General features: G+C 43.2%; 1 protein-coding gene across 1 annotated transcript in view; it reads right to left on the reverse strand.

Moving 5' to 3' along the window:
- Positions 1–20,146, reverse strand: part of LOC109897490 (cytosolic carboxypeptidase 6) — a 469,989-nt gene that overhangs the window by 418,654 nt on the left and 31,189 nt on the right. The window contains exon 3 of the mRNA XM_031832857.1: positions 16,597–16,721. Coding sequence (XP_031688717.1) covers positions 16,597–16,721 — 125 coding nt within the window. The remainder of the gene's footprint in view (positions 1–16,596; positions 16,722–20,146) is intronic.

Here is a 20,146-nt window from a genome sequence, read left to right on the forward strand (position 1 = left end):
GAGAGAGAGAGAGAGAGAGAGAGAGAGAGAGAGAGAGAGAGACAGAGAGATAGTGTGTGTGTGTGTGTGTTTCTCTGAAAAGCCAGTTATGGATTAGCCATGCAATCCATGCTTCCAACAGGTTGCACAGCCAACTTGTTTGCATGCTTTGCCAAAGGGCCCTATCATGCAGAATAGGTGGTTGGAATTCGTTGGTCCCCAGTGGTGGTGAGTATACTTGTAGCTAGACCATAGACTGCTGGTTATGTATTTGGTTGTGTATATTTTGATTATCTTTATCACTATGATCACTAGCTACCCTAACTAGCTTGCTAGCTAACCTAACCTCCAGCCTCACCTCTTGCCTGCTCACCAACAGTCGGGGAGAACAGAATTAGGTGGGTTTAGTCTGACCTGTTCAACATAGTATGTTTGTGTGTTAGACATCACCTATCCCTAACTGACATTGGTAATAGACCAGTGACTGAATGTGTTCACAGATGCATGAGATGCAGAGAGGCATGACACTCAATACATCTACTCAACACATCTACAATGAGGTGAATATTAATAATACAGTACAGCACACATGCTCAGTAATAGCAACACCCTTTTAAATTCACTGATGAACTCTGCCTCAACTCTGCCTACTTCTACAGATGTACTGGAGATGCTTTTGCCAGACGGCAGACTCAGTCATTTGATGGGGAGACCATAATTGGGTAGGTTTTATCTGACCTGTTCAAACTTCCACATAGTACCTGTTTGTGTGTCAGATATTACCTATCCTAACTGCCATTGGTAATAGAACAGTGACTACATGTGTACACTACCGTTCAAAAGTTTGGGGTCACTTAGGAATGTCCTTGTTTTTGAAAGAAACTGACTATCTCATACAACGCTGTGTACTACTTCCTTCACTAACCAGAATAGAAAGAGGAGTGGGAGGCCCCGGTGCACATCTGAGCAAGAGGACAAGTACATTAGAGTATCTAGTTTGAGAAACAGACGCCTCTCAAGTCCTCATCTAGCAGCTTCATTAAATAGTACCCGCAAAACACCAGTCTCAACGTCAACAGTGAAGAGGCAACTCCGGGATGCGGGCCTTCTAGGCAGAGTTGCAAGGAAAAAGCCATATCTCAGACTTGCCAATAAAAAAAAAAGATGAAAATGGGCAAAATAACACAGACACTGGACAGAGGAACTCCCGAACATGCCGGAGTACGAGATCTTCAGTTTCTTGGCAATTTCTCACATGGAATAGCCTTAATTTCTCAGAACAAGAATAGACTGACAAGTTTCAGAAGAAAGTTCTTTGTTTCTGGCCATTTTGTGCCGGTAATAGAACCCACAAATGCTGATGCTCCAGATACTCAACTTGTCTAAAGAAGAACAGTTTTATTGCTTCTTTAATCAGCACAACAGTTTTCAGCTGTGCTAACATAATTGCAAAAGGGTTTTCTAATTATCAATTAGCCTTTCATTGGAACAATGTACGACTTCCGCCGAAGTTGGCTCCCCTGCCTGTTCGGGCGGTGCTCGGCGGTCGTCGTCACCGTCCTACTAGCCGCTACCGATCCCTTTTTCGTTTGTCTGTTGGTTTTGTCTTATTAGTTTCACCTGTGTGTATTTTGGTTTAATTAGCTTCCCTATATGTAGTAGTTTGACCCGCCCTTGTTTTGTGCGGGATTGTTTTGTGCGGGATTGTTTTTTGTTTTTTGTTACTCTGTTGGTTGTGGTTTTCATGTTTGTATTCTCCGGACTCACGACTCCATTTTGTTGCTCCCTGCGTACAGACAGAAACTAAAACAAGAAGCTCCCACGCTGAGGTCTGTTCAACGTTGGTCCGACCAATCTGATTCCACACTCCAAGACTGCTTCCATCACGTGGACTGGGACATGTTTCGTATTGCGTCAAACAACAACATTGACGAATACGCTGATTCGGTGTGCGAGTTCATTAGAACGTGCGTTGAAGATGCCGTTCCCATAGCAACAATTAAAACATTCCCAAACCAGAAACCGTGGATTGATGGCAGCATTCGCGTGAAACTGGAAGCGCGAAACACTGCTTTTAATCAGGGCAAGGTGACCGGAAACATGACCGAATACAAACAGTGTAGCTATTCCCTCCGCAAGGCAATCAAAGAAGCTAAGCGTTAGTATAGAGACAAAGTAGAATCTCAATTCAACGGCTCAGACACAAGAGGTATGTGGCAGGGTCTACAGTCAATCACGGATTACAAAAAGAAAACCAGCCCTATCACGGACCAGGATGTCTTGCTCCCAGGCAGACTAAATAACTTTTTTGCCCGCTTTGAGGACAATACAGTGCCACTGACACGGCCCGCAACCAAAACATGCGGACTCTCCTTCACTGCAGCCGACGTGAGGAAAACATTTAAACGTGTTAACCCTCGCAAGGCTGCAGGCCCAGACGGCATCCCCAGCCGTGCCCTCAGAGCATGCGCAGACCAGCTGGCTGGTGTGTTTACGGACATATTCAATCAATCCCTATCCCAGTCTACTGTTCCCACATGCTTCAAGAGGGCCACCATTGTTCCTGTTCCCAAGAAAGCGAAGGTAACTGAGCTAAATGACTACCGCCCCGTAGCACTCACTTCCGTCATCATGAAGTGCTTTGAGAGACTAGTCAAGGACCATATCACCTCCACCCTACCTAACACCCTAGACCCCACTCCAATTTGCTTACCGCCCAAATAGGTCCACAGACGATGCAATCTCAACCACACTGCCCTAACCCATCTGGACAAGAGGAATACCTATGTGAGAATGCTGTTCATCGACTACAGCTCGGCATTCAACACCATAGTACCCTCCAAGCTCGTCATCAAGCTCGAGACCCTGGGTCTCGACCCCGCCCTATGCAACTGGGTACTGGACTTCCTGACGGGCCGCCCCCAGGTTGTGAGGGTAGGCAACAACAAGGCCCCACAAGGGTGCGTTCTGAGCCCTCTCCTGTACTCCCTGTTCACCCACGACTGCGTGGCCACGCACGCCTCCAACTCAATCATCAAGTTTGCGGACGACACAACAGTGGTAGGCTTGATTACCAACAACGACGAGACGGCCTACAGGGAGGAGGTGAGGGCCCTCGGAGTGTGGTGTCAGGAAAATAACCTCACACTCAATGTCAACAAAACTAAGGAGATGATTGTGGACTTCAGGAAACAGCAGAGGGAACACCCCCCTATCCACATCGATGAAACAGTAGTGGAGAGGGTAGTAAGTTTTAAGTTCCTTGGCGTACACATCACAGACAAACTGAATTGGTCCACCCACACAGACAGCATCGTGAAGAAGGCGCAGCAGCGCCTCTTCAACCTCAGGAGGCTGAAGAAATTCGGCTTGTCACCAAAAGCACTCACAAACTTCTACAGATGCACAATCGAGAGCAATCGACTAGCACTGAAAAAGTAAATCCATTCTTCTCTAATTAAACAACTCTCCCTAATTTCTGAATTACGCCTGTAACGTCATCCGTAGGCTACAGTAACCTATGTTTCAGAGGGGAGGGACAGTTAGCCTACACACACACACACACCCATTGGCAAAGATTTCCAGCTGGCAGGCAGATGTTAGAATAAGTTGCTTAGTGACAGTGAGGGCTTTGCATAGGCGCTTTGTTGTAATTTCTGATCATTTCAAGTCATCAGTTTCAAGTCAAAGTTGTTTACCGAGTCTTGAGGCTCTAAGTTCTAGTCAAGTTTCCAAGTCGAGTCTCAAGTCATCAAATGTGTCTCGAGTCCACACCTCTGCTAATCTTGCCAATGAAAAAGTCATTAAAGTAGTTGAGTTTAGCACTTAATAGCCAGCCATGATGAATCTGTGTTTATATGATAATGCACTGAAGGCCTAGATACCAACTTCAAAGTGAAGGGTAAGCATATGAACAACTGAAACACTTTACCTAAGCATCTCTAGCTCATCAACAGAATCTCCAGACAGTGAACAACAATAGTGTAGCTTAACTCAACACTCTAAATGATAACTATCAGCATGCCCACCCCCCATTGGGTATAAGTTTACAGATATAACATCATGAGAAAAATTTACACAGTAATTAGCCACAATGAACAAACAGTGCAGCAAGAAGGAGGTCGTTTACTGATTGAATTAACCACATACTGTAAATAGAAACAAAAGCAGCATCAAAGCGGCACCAGGATGCTGCTTAGTAGCTCCTTGATGTTTAATAAATAGGGAAAAATGTGTGCTCCCAGGCCGCTAGTTGGCATAATTAATGATTCTACGTCTAAACGCTGGCGTTAAAACCATTGGTGCTGTGATTGCACTCAGTCCTTCTACTATCTGGACACCAACAGGTTACAACAACAGACCGGCGACTGCTCACACACTGCGAGGGAGCCAACACCAGGCCTCCTTTTTAAACAATAACCTAATTGCAACATTTATAACCCCAATTCTGGAATTTAATTTAGTCCAACTTAAGGCTGCGCTGGCATGAAAATACTATTTGATTAGAACAGCAGTTGTTTCATTTGTGGCGCAGCAGATTGCAGAGCATCTCTATCCGGTGCGCAATCTGTATTCATTATGCTGTGAAAAGGATGATCCATGTCCTGACTCTGCACTGATAATTTCATGCAGATGCACAGGGCTCCAAACGGCCCCAGTGCTTCCTTTACAACGGCTATGCTAAGCTCCTCTCTGCCGCCTCACATGCTGGGCTCAGAAGTGCTGCTCAGACAATTTCAACCTTTTAGGAACTCAAAAGGCCTCATAGGCACATCCTCACCACCCATGGCAGGGAGTATCAAAAAGGTTCAGACATTAAAAGTTAAATAGAGATATTTTGTGATTTTAATGTAAATTGGCCTCTTGTGTCTGCCTGATATTTGTAGTAGCATTGCCACACAGATATAATCTTCCGCTTTCATGATTTCAGACGAGGACCAGTCTGTGACTGGATTTGGCAGTGATTCACAGCGTTACTCTGTTGATATCCATACAGTGCACAGACTCTGTCACGCCCTGGCCATAGAGAGGTTTTTATTCTCTATTTTGGTTAGGCCAGGGAGTGACTAGGGTGGGCATTCTAGTTTCTTTATTTCTATGTTGGTGTGGTTCCCAATCAGAGGCAGCTGTCTATCGTTGTCTCTGATTGGGGATCATAAATAAGTTGTCCTTTTTCGTTTGGGTTTTGTGGGTAGTTATTTTCTCTTTAGTGTCTGCACCTGTTTTTTCATTTTTTTTCTCTTTGTTATTTGTTCGAGTGTTTTTTGATTAATAAAACATCATGAACACTTACCACGCTGCGTTTTGGTCCATGCATTCCGACAAGAGTCGTGACAAAACTACCCACCACCAAAGGACCAAGCAGCGTGGCCAGGAGGAGCAGGGATCCTGGGCCCGGGAGAAGAGTGAGTGGAGGACCTCATGGACATGGGAGGAGGTTATGGCAGGGGACAAGACCCTGCCATGGAAACAGGCGGAAACAGCAAGGGAGGAACGGTGGCGATACCAGGAGTCACGGCAACGAGGCAAGCACGAGAGGCAGCCCCCCCCAAAAATTGTGGGGGGCACACAGGGAGAGTGGCAGAGTCAGGGTTCAGACCTGAGCCAACTCCTCGTGCTTACCATGGGGAGCGAGTGACCGGTCAAGCACCGTGCTATCCGGTTCTGCGCACCATTCCTTCAGTGCGCATCCACAGCCCGTTGCGCTCTGTGCAAACCCCCCGCAGTGGCTGTGCTAGAGTGGGCATTCAGCCAGGGCGGATTATGCCGGCTCAGCATTCCTGGCCTCCGGTGCGCCTCTTCGGCCCAGGTTATCCTGCGCCAGCACTACGCACGGTGTCCCCGGTTCACCAGCAAAGCCCAGTGAGACCTGTTCCAGCTCCTCGCACTTGCCGGGCTACGGGGGGTATCCAGCCAGGACGACTTATGCCAGCTCTGCGCTCCAGACCTCCGGTGCGCCTCCACGGTCCAGTGTGTCCTGCACTGGCTCTATGCACTTTGCCCCCAGTGCGTCCTGTGCCAGCTCTCCACACTCACCGAGCTAGAGTGGGTATCCAGCCAAGAAGTGTTGTGGCAGCTCCACTCACTAGGCTGCCAGTACGTCTCCTCAGTCTGGTGAGACCTGCTCCGGCTCCACGTAGGAAGCGTCCAGTGATGATATATGGCCCGAAGCCTCCAGTGATGATCCATGGCACGAAGCCTCCAGTGATGATCCATGGCATGGAGCCTCCAGTGGTGATCCATGGCACAGAGCCTCCAGTGACAATCCATGACACGGAGCCTGCAGCGACGGTCCCCAGTCCGGAGCCTGCAGCGACGGTCCCCAGTCTGGAGCCTCCAGCGACGGTCCCCAGTCCGGAGCCTGCAGCAACGGTCCCCAGTCCGGATCCTCCGGCGATGATCGGTGGTTTGGTTCCTCCGGCGATGATCTGCGGCTCGGTTCCTCCAGTGAAGGTCCATGCACCAGGGCCGCCACCAAAGTGGAGGAATCTGCGGGCGGAGGGGGGGCTACGTCCTGTACCAGAGCCGCTACCGTGAAGGGATGCCCACCCGGACCCTCCCCTTTAGAGTCAGGTTTTGCGGCTGGAGTCCGCACCTTTGGGGGGGTACTGTCACGCCCTGGCCATAGAGGTTTTTATTCTCTATTTTGGTTAGGCCAGGGAGTGACTAGGGTGGGCATTCTAGTTTCTTTATTTCTATGTTGGTGTGGTTCCTAATCAGAGGCAGCTGTCTATCGTTGTCTCTGATTGGGGATCATATATAAGTTGACCTTTTTCGTTTGGGTTTTGTGGGTAGTTATTTTCTCTTTAGTGTCTGCACCTGACAGAACTGTTTTTTTGTCATTTTTTTCTCTTTGTTATTTGTTCGAGTGTTTTTTGATTAATAAAACATCATGAACACTTAGCACGCTGCGTTTTGGTCCATGCATTCCGACAAGAGCTGTGACAGACGCATACATTCCTGATGAACATAGGACACAGAGATGGGGTTCTATACTGTCAAATACAAAATAAGATTGTTTAACTGTTAATTAACAATCCATGATAATGCTGTAAATACTGAGATCAATTATGTTATAGTGATCTGATTTCAAACACTGTATAGAAACAGAAGCATGCCTATTGCTAAATTGGCTTTATTCTACTGTCTGTTCTGTTGAAAACCATAACTCATATCAGAATGGATTTTACTAGGAGGCTTTGACTGAATAAAGCTGTAAAATAAAGCTACACATTCTGATGAGTCTGATGAGATAACCCATGGAAACATATTTAGCTATAATTAGAAAATCCAGTGTGTGCCCTCATATCCTTTTGTCTATGTCATTATGTCATTATCAGTCTTGACAAAGAATAAGATCCATTAGTTCCCCTTGGAGAGGAAGGTTACTTGATATCATGATAACTCTGAGTGCACTGGTTAATAACTTGTAGGCCTAGCTATGTCTTTCAAAATCACAATTTCCTCTTACTATGTCTCTACTAAGGTTTAAACCTATAATCCAACATGTTATATCAGGTGTAGGCCTATTTGTTCCCAAATCCCACTTTGCTGAATAATCCCTTTGGTAGACTACAAAAGCACACTCCTCTTCAATAGTGACTGGGAGAAAAACCTTGAAAGCATTACCCAGAGCAGAGCAGAGGCACAGGAAATATAAATGGCTATGCTGTTCCCAAAGCAAAGGAAGAAGGGAAAAGCCAAAGAATAAAAAACAGGGACTCTGCCTTTGCAGTCTTTTTAGCATTGCAGAGTAAACAGAGGATGAGACCTGTTGCTGAGTGGGGGTGCCAGTGTGGGGAGACCTGATAAACTGCTTGTCTAATCCAGGAGCACAACGCCGTAAACCCTCCCGCAGGCGGGCCCCACATCGAGCTGCCGCCGGCCATGATTACACTCATCTGCCAGTATTCATGGGGGAGCCAGCCATCCCCATCAGCAGTGAAGGACATCAGGCAACAGAGGATAGGAGGGGTTAAACAGCCACATCCAGACATGGACCAAGGCTTCCTTTCTCAGGGTGTCAGGTCAAGCCCATCATTAAACTATATGCAGCATTCAAGTGGTCCAGGAGCCCGGCTCTGGCAAGCACTGATATTACACAGCACAACAACCATAAGGCTTCCCAGAAAAGCCTCTGTTTCAAGTTTCAAGATCACATGCACAAGTACTGTCAAATCAAATGTTATTTGTCACATGCGCCGAATATAACAGATGTAGGTAGACCTTACTGTGAAATGCTTACTTACAAGCCCTTAACCAACAATGCAGAACTTTTGAAAGAGTAAGTTAAAAAATATTTGCAAAAAAAAATGAAAAAATGAAAGAAAGTAAGAAAAAAAGTAACCCAATAAAATAACAATAACGAATCTATATACATGGGGTACCGGTACAGGGTCAGTGTGTGGGGGTAGAGGTTTGCCAAGATAATTGAGGTAATATGTACATGTAGGTAGGGGTAAAATGAATATGCATAGATAATAAACAGCGAGTAGCAGCAGCGTAAAAAAGGTGTTCAATGCAAATAGCCTGGGTAGCCATTTGATTAATCGTTTAGCAGTCTAATGGCTTGGGGGTAGAAGCTGTTAAGGAGCTTTTTGGATCTAGACTTGGTGCTCCAGTACCGCTTGCCCTGCGATAGCAGAAAGAACATTCTATGGCTAGGTTGGCTGGAATCTTTGAATCTTTGAATTTTTAGGGCCTTCCTCTGACACCGCCTGGTATAGAGGTCCTAGATGGCAGGAAGCTTGGCCCCAGTGATATACTGGGCCGTATGCACTACCCTCAGTGAAATGCCTTTCTTGCAAGCTGTTCTATTTGTGGGTGAGGGAAATACACTATGTATACCAAATATTAGGAACACCTTACTAATATTATTTGTAGTATTGCCCTCAGAACAGCCTCAATTCGTTGGGGCATGGACTCTACAAGGTGTCGAAAGTGTTCTACAGGGATGCTGGCCCATGTTGACTCCAATGCTTCCCACAGTTGTGTCAAGGTGGCTGGATGTCCTTTGGGTGGTGGACCATTCTTGATACACACAGGAAACTGTTGAACGTGAAAAACCCAGCAGCGTTGCAGTTCTTGACACAAACAGGTGTGCATGGCACCAACTACCATACCCCGATCAAAGGCACTTCAACATTTTGTCTTGTCCATTCACCCTCTGAATGGCACACATACCTAATCCATGTCTCAGTTGTCTCAAGGCTTAAAAAATCATTCTTTAACCTGTCTCCTCCCCTTCATTTTCACTGATTTGAAGTGCATTTAACAACTGACATCAATAAGGGACCATAGCTTTCACCTGGATTCATCTGGTCAGTCTCTGACATGGAAAGAGCAGGTGTTCTTAATGTTTTGTATACTCAGTGTGTATGTATGTATGTATATATTATATAGAAACAGGCAAATTCTCATAACTAGATTTCCCTCCCTCCCTCCTTGGCGAAAAAAAAGGGACTCTAAACTACTGAGCCTTTCTTTCGTCTCCACAATACACTGCAGAAAGATGTCCAAACATTCACATCTCTTAAACTAAAGTGCAAATGTACCTTTCACTTTCTATTCAGAATATAGCAAAGTGCAGAGGAAATATGATAACCTTTTAAGCCATTAAAAAAATATTCATCAATCTGAGAAAGCTATGGCTTAAGTTGTTATACTCGGTCACGACCGAGTGATCTAATAGCTCCTATCAGCATGACATTGCACAAAATAAGTCAGTCACCTGAGATTAAATGTCCTTGATTCTTGCAATGTATGTGCCATATACTGTATATCATGTTAGATTACATAACATCATCATCAATAAATGTCAATATAAAAAGTCTGTTTTGGAGTAAAAGAGGAGAAATTTGATGTCCTTCAGGAATTCAAGATACCTCACATTCTAACTAAATTATTTATCTTTTTCCCAGTGGCGTGTATTCATGGATGCCAAGGGAACCCAGGCTTCCCCAAAACATTATCTCTGTTTAATCATTTTCCTTCAATTTGCAAGAGGCTGAATGTATGGTATCTTACCGGCGCCCCTCTGTCTCAGTATGTGTAGGCCTATCTGATACTGTCTGGTCAAAAACAGTATGACACTGTTGCCGCCCATTGAATATGGCCTGTGTCAGTAAACATGAGCAAAAAAGTGTAATGAATTTGTTGCCAGCAGCACAGTTACAGTCGCTAATGCTCTGGATAACATGAAAACAGGCTAACCAGCTCTGCTAGGGCGAGTAAAATGGTCAGAGTGAGGTGTTCTCTCATTTGTGTCTGGAAGTAGCTAGCAAGCTAGCCAACGTTACAAACAGACAATCTGACCATGCTCTGAATTTACAAACGCCCAGAGCGGACTCTGAGCACACTCTGGCACTCCAGATGTATACACCCTAAAAGTAGTTAGTTAAGCATATCATTAATATACTGGCAAGTGCGATATATTAGTACCCAACTAACATTAGGTAGCTAGCTAACATACCGGTAGATACTGCTGTAATGTTATGATATGCGGTTCATTAGGATAGCATAGCTCACAAATTGTTAGCTAACATAATGTGAAACGTAACTTTTTTGAAAAGTCCATACTTTATTACACTGCTCAATATTTTCTTAACATTTCTCACAATTAGTTAAAGCAATGAATTTGTCTCCGCTCTAGTCGGACTTCAGCTGCATATTTTCTGCCATTATCTTCAAATCTGAAAAAGTTATTATTTTGTCGTATGTAGTATGACATCCAGGTACTTTTGGCATACTAACTATATCCATACTATGACCAATAAGCATACTACATACTCATCACAATAGTACGTGCGGTTAGTATGAGTATTCAAACATAGCTTATGACTTGGGTGGCTGGAATTTTTAGGACCTTCCTCTGACACCGTCTGGTATAGAGGTCCTGGATGGCTGGGCCGGACCCACTACCCTCTGTAGCGCCTTGCGGTCGGATGCTGAGCAGTTGCCATACCAAGCCTTTATGCAGCCAGTCAAGATGATCTCAATGGTGCAGCTGTAGAACCTTTTGAGGATCTGAGGGCCCATGTGAAATCTTTTCATTCTCCTGATGGGCAAGAGGCATAGTCATCACCTCTTCATGACTGTGTTGGTGTGTTTGGACCATGATAGGTCCTTAGTGATGTGGACACCGGGGAACTTGAAGTTCTCAACCCGCTCTACCACAGCAATCGGAGGTGCAGTTAACTCTAATGAACTTATCCTCTGCAGCAGAGGTAACTCTGGGTCTTCCTTTCCTGTGAAGGTCTCATAAGAGCCAGTTTCATCATTGCGCTTGATGGTTTTTGCGACTGCACTCAAAGTTCTTGAAATGTTCCATATTGACTGACCTTCATTTCTCTTTGTTTATTTTAGCTGTTCTTGCCATAATATGGACTTGATCTTTTACCAAATAGGGCAATCTTCTGTATACCACCCTTAACTTGTCACAATACAACTGATTGGCTCAAACACATTATGAACGAAAGAAATTACACAAATTAACTTTTAAAAAGCAACACCTGTTAATTGAAATGCATTCCATTCTCTCAACATCTGAAGCAAGTTGAGAGAATGCCAAAAGTGTGCAAAGTTGTCATCAAGGCAAAGGGTGGCTACTTTGAAGAATCTCAAATATAAAATATATTTTGATTTGTTTTACACTTTTTTATGGCACATGAGACACCTGTCTTTTTCGCGCACATCTTAGTGAATGAATCCATTGCCGAGGCTAAAGTGCACAATGTACCTCTCTCTCCAAATTGTGCACATTCATTGTTTCATAACTTCATTGTGTGAATTGTTTGCTTTTGATTGTTAGTGTCTATCAATTCCCCATTACTTTTAACACATTAGCACATTTACCATTAATTCCTATAATTTCTCATCTATCGTTTGGTTACGATATTTTCTGTTAATCCATTCAATATAATATTCCAGTCTTTATCCTTTCTCATCGTTAGAGTGGACATGTTGTTTGCAGAGTGCGCAACCTCTGCTACACTTATGAGAAACAGGCTTTGGTTTATTTCATTCCATTTACGAGTTTAGTCATTGTCTTTTGTTTGGAGCACTCCTGTCAATGTTGAGTAAGAACATGCACCTGAGTACGCATAGATGTACGCATAGGCTACCTGGCCTGCGCGCAAATGTAGGCATACTGTATAAATGTTCCCATTTAGGGATCTGATGGTATTTCTGATTGGCTTAACGTGCCACCACTAATGAGCTGTGGCGATTCTCAAAGTAATGTTTTCTTCACGTCAAACAGCAAGCAAACAAAGTCTGTTTTTACATCCATTGAGAATGACAATAGTTCCTCAATGTATATTGAAACATCTTTCCAGCTTTCTCCCTTTCGATTACCCTCTGCGTGAAGGGGGGGAATCTCATGCTCTGATCCAGTGGAAACTTCATAAAATAGGCCCATTTGATTACTTCTTATTCCTTGCAGAAATAGCCTACAGCTGTGTCTGTCCTGAGCTCACTGGCGCTGGAAGCTCTGAGGGCCCAGAATATTTTATACCATCTTGCAAGTTTTCTAGCACGAGCCTAGCCCCGGACCCAAGTTAATAGTTGATACAATGTTTCAAGTTCATTGCAGACAGGCCATGCGTAACCAATGTGATTTATAGGATATTTATTTTTATCAGGATATTTTCTACCTGCAGACTGCAATGTTTTTGTTTGTTGGCTTTGTAAGCTATTTTACATACTTGGCAATGGCAACAGAAGATTCTTTTTAGGTTTGCATCTAGATTTGGATAGAATTTTGATCAACCACATGAAAATTATTTTTAGATACGAAGACGTTATTATAAATTAATTGAAACTGTTCCAGAGAAATGTGCATATGACAACCATAACTGTCACGCCGATTGGTGGAACTGGTAAAATAAATTGGCATTCCACATGAGAAAGGTTGCCGACTCCTCGTGTAATCTATTACCGGCAAATTCAGGAGAGTAATGGCCAAATCTGCGAAAGCCAGCAGGAGCGGGAGGAGGATGGTCGGGTCAAGTTAAGTTTTGTTTTTCTTCTGGAGATCTTGATCTCTGGCTCCCTCTTGAGTTATTTGTGTCTTATTTAATCAAACAGTGCGCTTAAAGAATCAGACATCTCGAAGGCATACACTACATGACCAAAAATATGTGACACCTGCTTGTCGAACATCTCATTCCAAAATCATGGGCATTAAAATGGAGGTGGTCCCTCCTTTTGCTGCTATAACAGCCTCCAATCTTCTGGGAAGGCTTTCCATTAGATTTTGGAACATTGCTGCGGGGACTTGCTTCCATTCAGCCATATGAGCATTAGTGTGGTCGGGCACTGAGGCCTGGCTTGCAGTTGGCATTCAAATTCATCCAAAAGGTGTTTGATGTGGTTGAGGTCAGGGCGCTGTGCAGGCCAGTTAAGTTCTTAGGGGCGGCAGGTAGCCTAATGGTTAGAGCGTTGGGCCAGTTGCTGCTGAAAGGTTGCTGGATAGAATAGCCGAATCTAATCATTTGAAGGGGTGTCCACATACTTTTGTTAATATCATGTAGATAGATCATTTTATTAAAACACATAGTGTATGTCTATATATGGAAAAATACACATTTAAAAATGTTGACCAATTGATTGGTCTATAGATCAGACGTCACCCAATATTTTTTGGGGGGCAGGGATAGCCTTAGAATAAATAAATCGCCTCTACCCTATGTGCAATCACTGGAAAATAAACTGGACTAGCTTTGTTCGAGACTATCCTATCAACAGGTACATTAAGAACTGAAATATACTATTCTTCTCGGATTCAAGTTTGTTCACAGACTGTATTTAACACCAAGGAAACGTTTCACGATGAAATTGCCCCCAACTCCCAACTGTTCACTGTAGGCACATTCCTTCATATGATATGGGAGTGCCCTGCCGTAAAATGCTTCTGGGGCAAAGTTCCTAATTCTTTTTGAAGTGCAAGAATTTAAATATTCAACGCTTTGCATATATTATGTTACTTAATGATGAAAGCCCCTTGAATCTCTCAATCAATCAGAGAAGATTACTGATGGTAGGCATCACTGCTGCAAAAAAAATTTGGGCTCTAAGATGGCAACCACCTCCCTTTCTCCCATTTAACCAAAGGATACAGTTACTACTGTATAAGAAGTTATAACATTAGAATTATTGACAGCGAGAATGAATGGTGCTAGTCAAAGAACAATTGAGGCCTGAGCAAAAATACTTCACTCCGTAAAGAACAATCTCAGCTAAAGCCCCACACATACAAACCAATTACATCTAGAAATGTAGACTTAAAAAAAAAAACTTCTTTGCTTTCAGGCCCACGGGAAGGGGTGGTATGGGAGGTGGGGGAGGGGTGATCTCTGGTCATTGCGGGGGAGGGTGGGGGTGATTGGGGGTGGGTCTCGTGGGATGGATGGGTGTGGGAGGGGAACTAATGGCCAACCTCGATTGCTGGGTGGAATGGAAAGTGGTGGCAGGCATGGTTTCCGGGTGGGGAAGGGAGGATGCGGGCGGGTGGATGGGGACTGAGGGAGCGATTATTGTTGGGGTTATCTTTGTATGCATTTCTTTGATAGTTTTTTGTACCTGTAAAAACGTAATAAAAAGTCGGTCACAAAAAAAACGATTACTCCTGGTCTGACAAACAGCGTTGTACCACAGCTGCCACACACTACGGAAGGCCGACATCGGCAGATGCAGTAGATTGAGACGCAGCCCAGGCAAAACCCCACAAGTCTCTAGCTTAATTAGAATGATTTTTATGAATAAAATGGTGATTCTGCTAAGACATCAAATCAAATCAAATGTATTTATATAGCCCTTCGTACATCAGCTGATATCTCAAAATGCTGTACATCAACTCTAGGGCACAGCACATCACTGTTTCCACTGGTTAAAAACCAGATAGATTTTTCAGAGGTGAGAAAATGATGGCCAAGAATATTGAATAGTTTCCATGCACTCTCAATTTGAAATATGAAAGAGATGTATTTGCTGTAACATGGCTGGCTTATTTACAAAAATGGCTAAAGTGGTATATATATAAAAAAAGAGTATCACAACCAATTCATCACTGACACACTATAAGTGTTCATCAATATGTAGACTATCGTCTATGGTTAGGTGAAACTAGACTAACATGAAGGACTAGGATTTAATAACTGGTTCAACAGAGTCAAAATGACTTGAATGATAACTCCAGTTCAGAGTGCTGCTATGCTTTGTCCAGTCGTTGCAACATAATTAACCAGCATCAGTCTCACCATACCAGAAGTAAGATAGGGTTTGAGGTGAAGGTTTTGGGGTGAAGAAAAGAAAAGAAAAAGCTGGTGCAGCCAATTTCCACAAAGCTGCTAAACTGATTGAGGCCGACCAAATCTGTTTCACCAGCTTACATTCTTTCAAAATGGTCATCTCGGTTCCAATATCACGGATTTTTAACTGTTTCCAATTTCCCTATTCTCGACTGAGAGTTGGCAGGCTTAGCTGGATAAAACACTCCAGCCCAGTTCCCTGTGAATGTACCGATATCTCTATGGCACAGCTTCCAGATAGCTCTATTTATTTACTCATTCTTTTTATTTATATTTATATTTTTTAAGTAAACAGCCGATTCACAATTACATCTCTCTCTCACACACACACACACACACACACACACACACACACACACACACACACACACACACACACACACACACACACACACACACACACACACACACACACACACACACACACATAGTGTTACAGTACACATAGGTATAACACACACCGTACTAAAGGACAATCACCAGCTCCCCTAACAACAACCTATTGAAGTAGATTAAATTCACACAGGTCCTCATTCTAAACGAAAAATGGAAAGACAAGAGTAAGTGAGTGTAGGGTTTGTGTGGGCTTCTCACTATCCTTTCTTTCTCCTTTTTTTTTTGTGCCAAAACAGCAAATATCCTGATGGCGCAGGATGCCGGGCGGTATCTGGCCCTAGAATCGATCAGGCTCCTGGCAAAGGACTTCCATTCATCCCTTGGCCATAAAATTTGATTAGCGCTGACCACAGCACTGCAGGGAGATGGGGCCGATAGGGCCGGGCTGCAGGAAACAGCTTCAGCATCCCACATTTTCATGCACGCTTGCTCTCTCTCCCTCTCTCTGAGAATTGCTTTGTTTTCCCTATCCCTCTTTTCAGCATATAACTACCCAGGCCTGTATACCTACATTAGATTGCAGGAATATAATTCAGCTGCCGATTGTCTCCTTTTTAGTATGTTGTTTTCTCTCTCTAAACTATGTTGAAATGTTTCATGAAGCTCCAGGGTTGATAAAACTAAGCAAATGCCCTTGGCATGTGACCACTGCTCTCAACCAATCCTAGAGCTCAACGCATGCAAGTGGCTAGTGCTTCTCAGTACTTTAAAAAGGAATCAGGTACAAACAAACAACTCTTCTGAAGGGCTGTGAAACAACAAAACTTCCAATCATTATGAATCGTGGGCTACTCAAAGTGTGCATAGACATTTTAATGAATACAGACAGGTTGATAGCTCTACCAGTTATAGGAAATAATCAAATAACATTTTAGTGTATCCTGCAGTATACATTATTCATACAATCACCTACCTGTGTTTCCTGCACATTCTCCACTGTGAAGTTGAACCATACTCTGAAGCGAGGGTTACAGGTGTCCGGTCTGATGAAAAGGTCAAACTCAAATTCACTGATGCAGTCAACACGTCCAAGGTTACCTGGGAAAATAAAGATCACATCCAGACTATCAGGATTCATGTTGGGCTCCCAACAGTTAGACCTAACCAACACGTTTTTAAAAAAGCATAGCCACCGTCCCAAGAATATTTAATTTCACATACTACATAAGCTTCCTGACATAAATCTGTATTATTATTTTTTTCGAAAGGTTTTCACCAATTCACCTCCTAGGCATCTCCTAGACAGCTCAGGTGGCTAGAAACTTGGGAGATATTTCCAAATGGAATAATACAAATGCATATGATCTACTGATATCCGTTGTAAACTGTGTAGATTTAATGTGAATATAATGTAGGTAGCCTAGTGGTTAAGAGCGTTGGCTCAGTAACCGAATGGTCACGAGTTCGAATCCCAGAGCTGACTAGGTGAAAAATCTGCCGATGTACCCTTGAGCAAGGTACTTAAAACGAATTGCTCCTATAAGTCGCTCTGGATAAGAGTGTCTGCTAAATGACTAAAACGTAAACATAATCCGCACCCTAGTGACAATGGGTGGGATGAAGAGAATGGAAATTAGCTAATGTTTAGGTGACAACTGGGACAGCTTTGGAAGGTGGTAACTTCCAAATAAAATATAGATTAACAGCAAAGTTGCATCATCCACCGCTGTGTGATTTATATATTGCCATAAAAACTTAGTCCATAGGCCCAGCTTGCCCACTGGCTCGCAGAGTAAACTCCCTAGGCAAGAGGACAACCTGCTCTACTCTGCGTCCCTTAGCCGGTCCATGTGGTGTGGAAGGAGTGTGGAAACGAACGACCACCTGGTGCCAGGTAGCACTGAGCTAATTATTGACAGATGGGGTAACCACCACACCGTCAGAGCAGATCGCTCTCCTTCTGCCATCTGAGAGGGCTAATCGACTGCTTCCTGAAAATCCCTTCACTCGTCTCACTGTCCACAGAAACAGCATCATCTGCCAACCCTCATAGGACACTGGATGATGCTCCTTCATGAGCTTTAAAATATATGCATTATTATTTTTGTGCAAGTACATCAAAGACCCCACTGGGAAAAAGGATAACAGAACCCCATATAATCTGGAAATCATTTTGGACTTGTGTTACAAATTGTATGTTTATTTTGTAACACATGATGCTGTATTTAAACTGTGAACAAAACATTAGGAACACTTACTCTTTCCATGACATAGACTGACCAGGTGAATCAAGGTGAAAGCTATGATCCCTTATTGATGTCATTTGTTAAATCCACTTCAATGTAGATGAAGGGTAGGGGACAGGTTAAATAAGTATTTTTAAGCCTTGAGACAATTGAGACATGGATTGTGTATGTGTGCCATTCACAGGGTGTCTGGGCAAGAAAACAATTAAAATGCCTTTGATGGGGTATGGTAGTAGTGTGTCAAGAACTGCTGGGTTTTTCATGCAGTTTCACGTATGTTTCAAGCCAACTTGACACATCTGTGGGAAGCATTGGAGTCAACGTGGGCCAGCATCCCTGTGGAATGCTTTCGACACCTTGTAGAGTCCATACCCTGACGAATTGAGGCTGTACTGAGGGCAAAGGGGGGTGCAACTAAATATTAGGAAGGTGTTCCTAATGTTTGTACACTCAGTGTACATGTCCGCCATTCTCTAACAGCTTCCCGGTTTTCAATTCCAACACATTGGTTGCAAAATAGAAATGCTCTCTGCAAAAATGTATATTGGTCTGTAGCTCTTGTGAACAATGGTAGGGCTGTAAGATTACAAATAGGATCAGACATAGTGAGATCCTTTTAAAACTTATCAGACACCTGTGGTAAAGGTTGATAACTGACCTTTACAGTGTCCATTACATGAACGAACACTGTGTGTGTGCTTACGTGCATGTAGTTTATAAGGGAGTAAAATATCATCACAGCTATTTCAGTTATTGACGCACAACCTACTCCACATATTGCTACACTTGGTGGCGGCTGGGAGAAGATAAGTGAAACATACTGTACCGCAAACCAAAGTCGCATCTGTTTTACAATCCTTACATGAAATAACTTATTTAAAACCACATACTGTACAGACTGACTGAGAAGTGGCAGGTGCTGGCAAAGCAATCCAGAGCCATTGACAACAGATAAAGCCAAGGGTTTGCTGAAACACCCACAGCTGCAGATAGCATGATGCGAATATGACAACCGCACCTGTTCCAACCAGATGTCCTGTATAATCTATCATCTTGAATACCAATGTCTTAGCCATTTATCTGGTTTACACTACCAAATATTGGCTATTAGAGGACACAGATAAGTCTCTAAAGGTTGTTTCATATGTATGTGTGGATAACACAGCTACTGTTTTTTGTTGACTGATTTATTTAGGCTACTTTCAGTATTCAAATTAATACAATGAAGGATTTATCTACATGTTTCTAAACTAGAGACAAGTAAACATGGATTAAACATAAACCCATAAGTGTGTTAAAAATATACTTCAAGAGATTGATGCTTTTCAATTGCATATGATTTCTGAAGAGCCCAAAATGTTGCATGCAGTGCGCTTTTTATACATAAAATAACTAAGTCCATTGAATTGGGTAAATGGCTCCTCAGAGCACACGCCTGCATATGTTTATGGAGCCACAACTAAATCGGAAGCTTGTATACACTAATGCGGCACCATAAATAGACTACAAAAATTCACTAACTTTCAGGCTCTCAGAAAGTTAGTGACAGAGTCCTCCACTCGTTTGGCCTTTCAGGACCATGGACAGCGGATGAGCACATAGCTGAGGAATTTCTTAGGCACTATTGCAACAAGAGGTTCAGAGGAATTCCAACAACAGCACTTGAATGTCTTCATTGCATGGTGAGAGAGTCCGACCAAAAGTGCATTTACCCTACCACAAACTGGTGAGGTAGAGGTTACTAATCAGAAGAGTAACAGACAAACACAAAGTTGATCAACAACCTTTTAAAACACACTGCAGATGTCGTCGCAGGGTGATACAAAATGGTATCTCTAATTCAAAGCACAGCAGCCATGCGCTGCTAGGTTATTGAGCTTGATGCTTAAAGACCTGACGTGAGGGATAGCACAGGCCTCAAGGTTAGAATTGCATGTTCAGCTTGTGAAGCAAGGATATGACACAGGTTTGATTTCAGTTTTAATTTTATGGCGGCTAACTCCAGATTCCATCGTTGCAGTCCTTTAATAAATTCCCTATCATTCAGTATTTAAAAAACATAAATGGCAAACAAATCTTCAAGTGTTAAAACGTAAAAATACCATTAGGAAAAAAATCTATTCTTGATAGCCTTCATATTGGTAGCCTATGCACGACTACTTGGAACAGTGAGAATACTTATCCAAAGTAATTTGACTAATTTGCACAAAGATGCAGTCAAACAATAGTGTAACTAGTATACACTACTAGATAAAAGATAAAAGAGGGAGGGAGCAA

This window comes from Oncorhynchus kisutch, linkage group LG10, assembly GCF_002021735.2.
Source record: "Oncorhynchus kisutch isolate 150728-3 linkage group LG10, Okis_V2, whole genome shotgun sequence".
NCBI classification, from domain to species: Eukaryota; Metazoa; Chordata; class Actinopteri; order Salmoniformes; family Salmonidae; genus Oncorhynchus; species Oncorhynchus kisutch.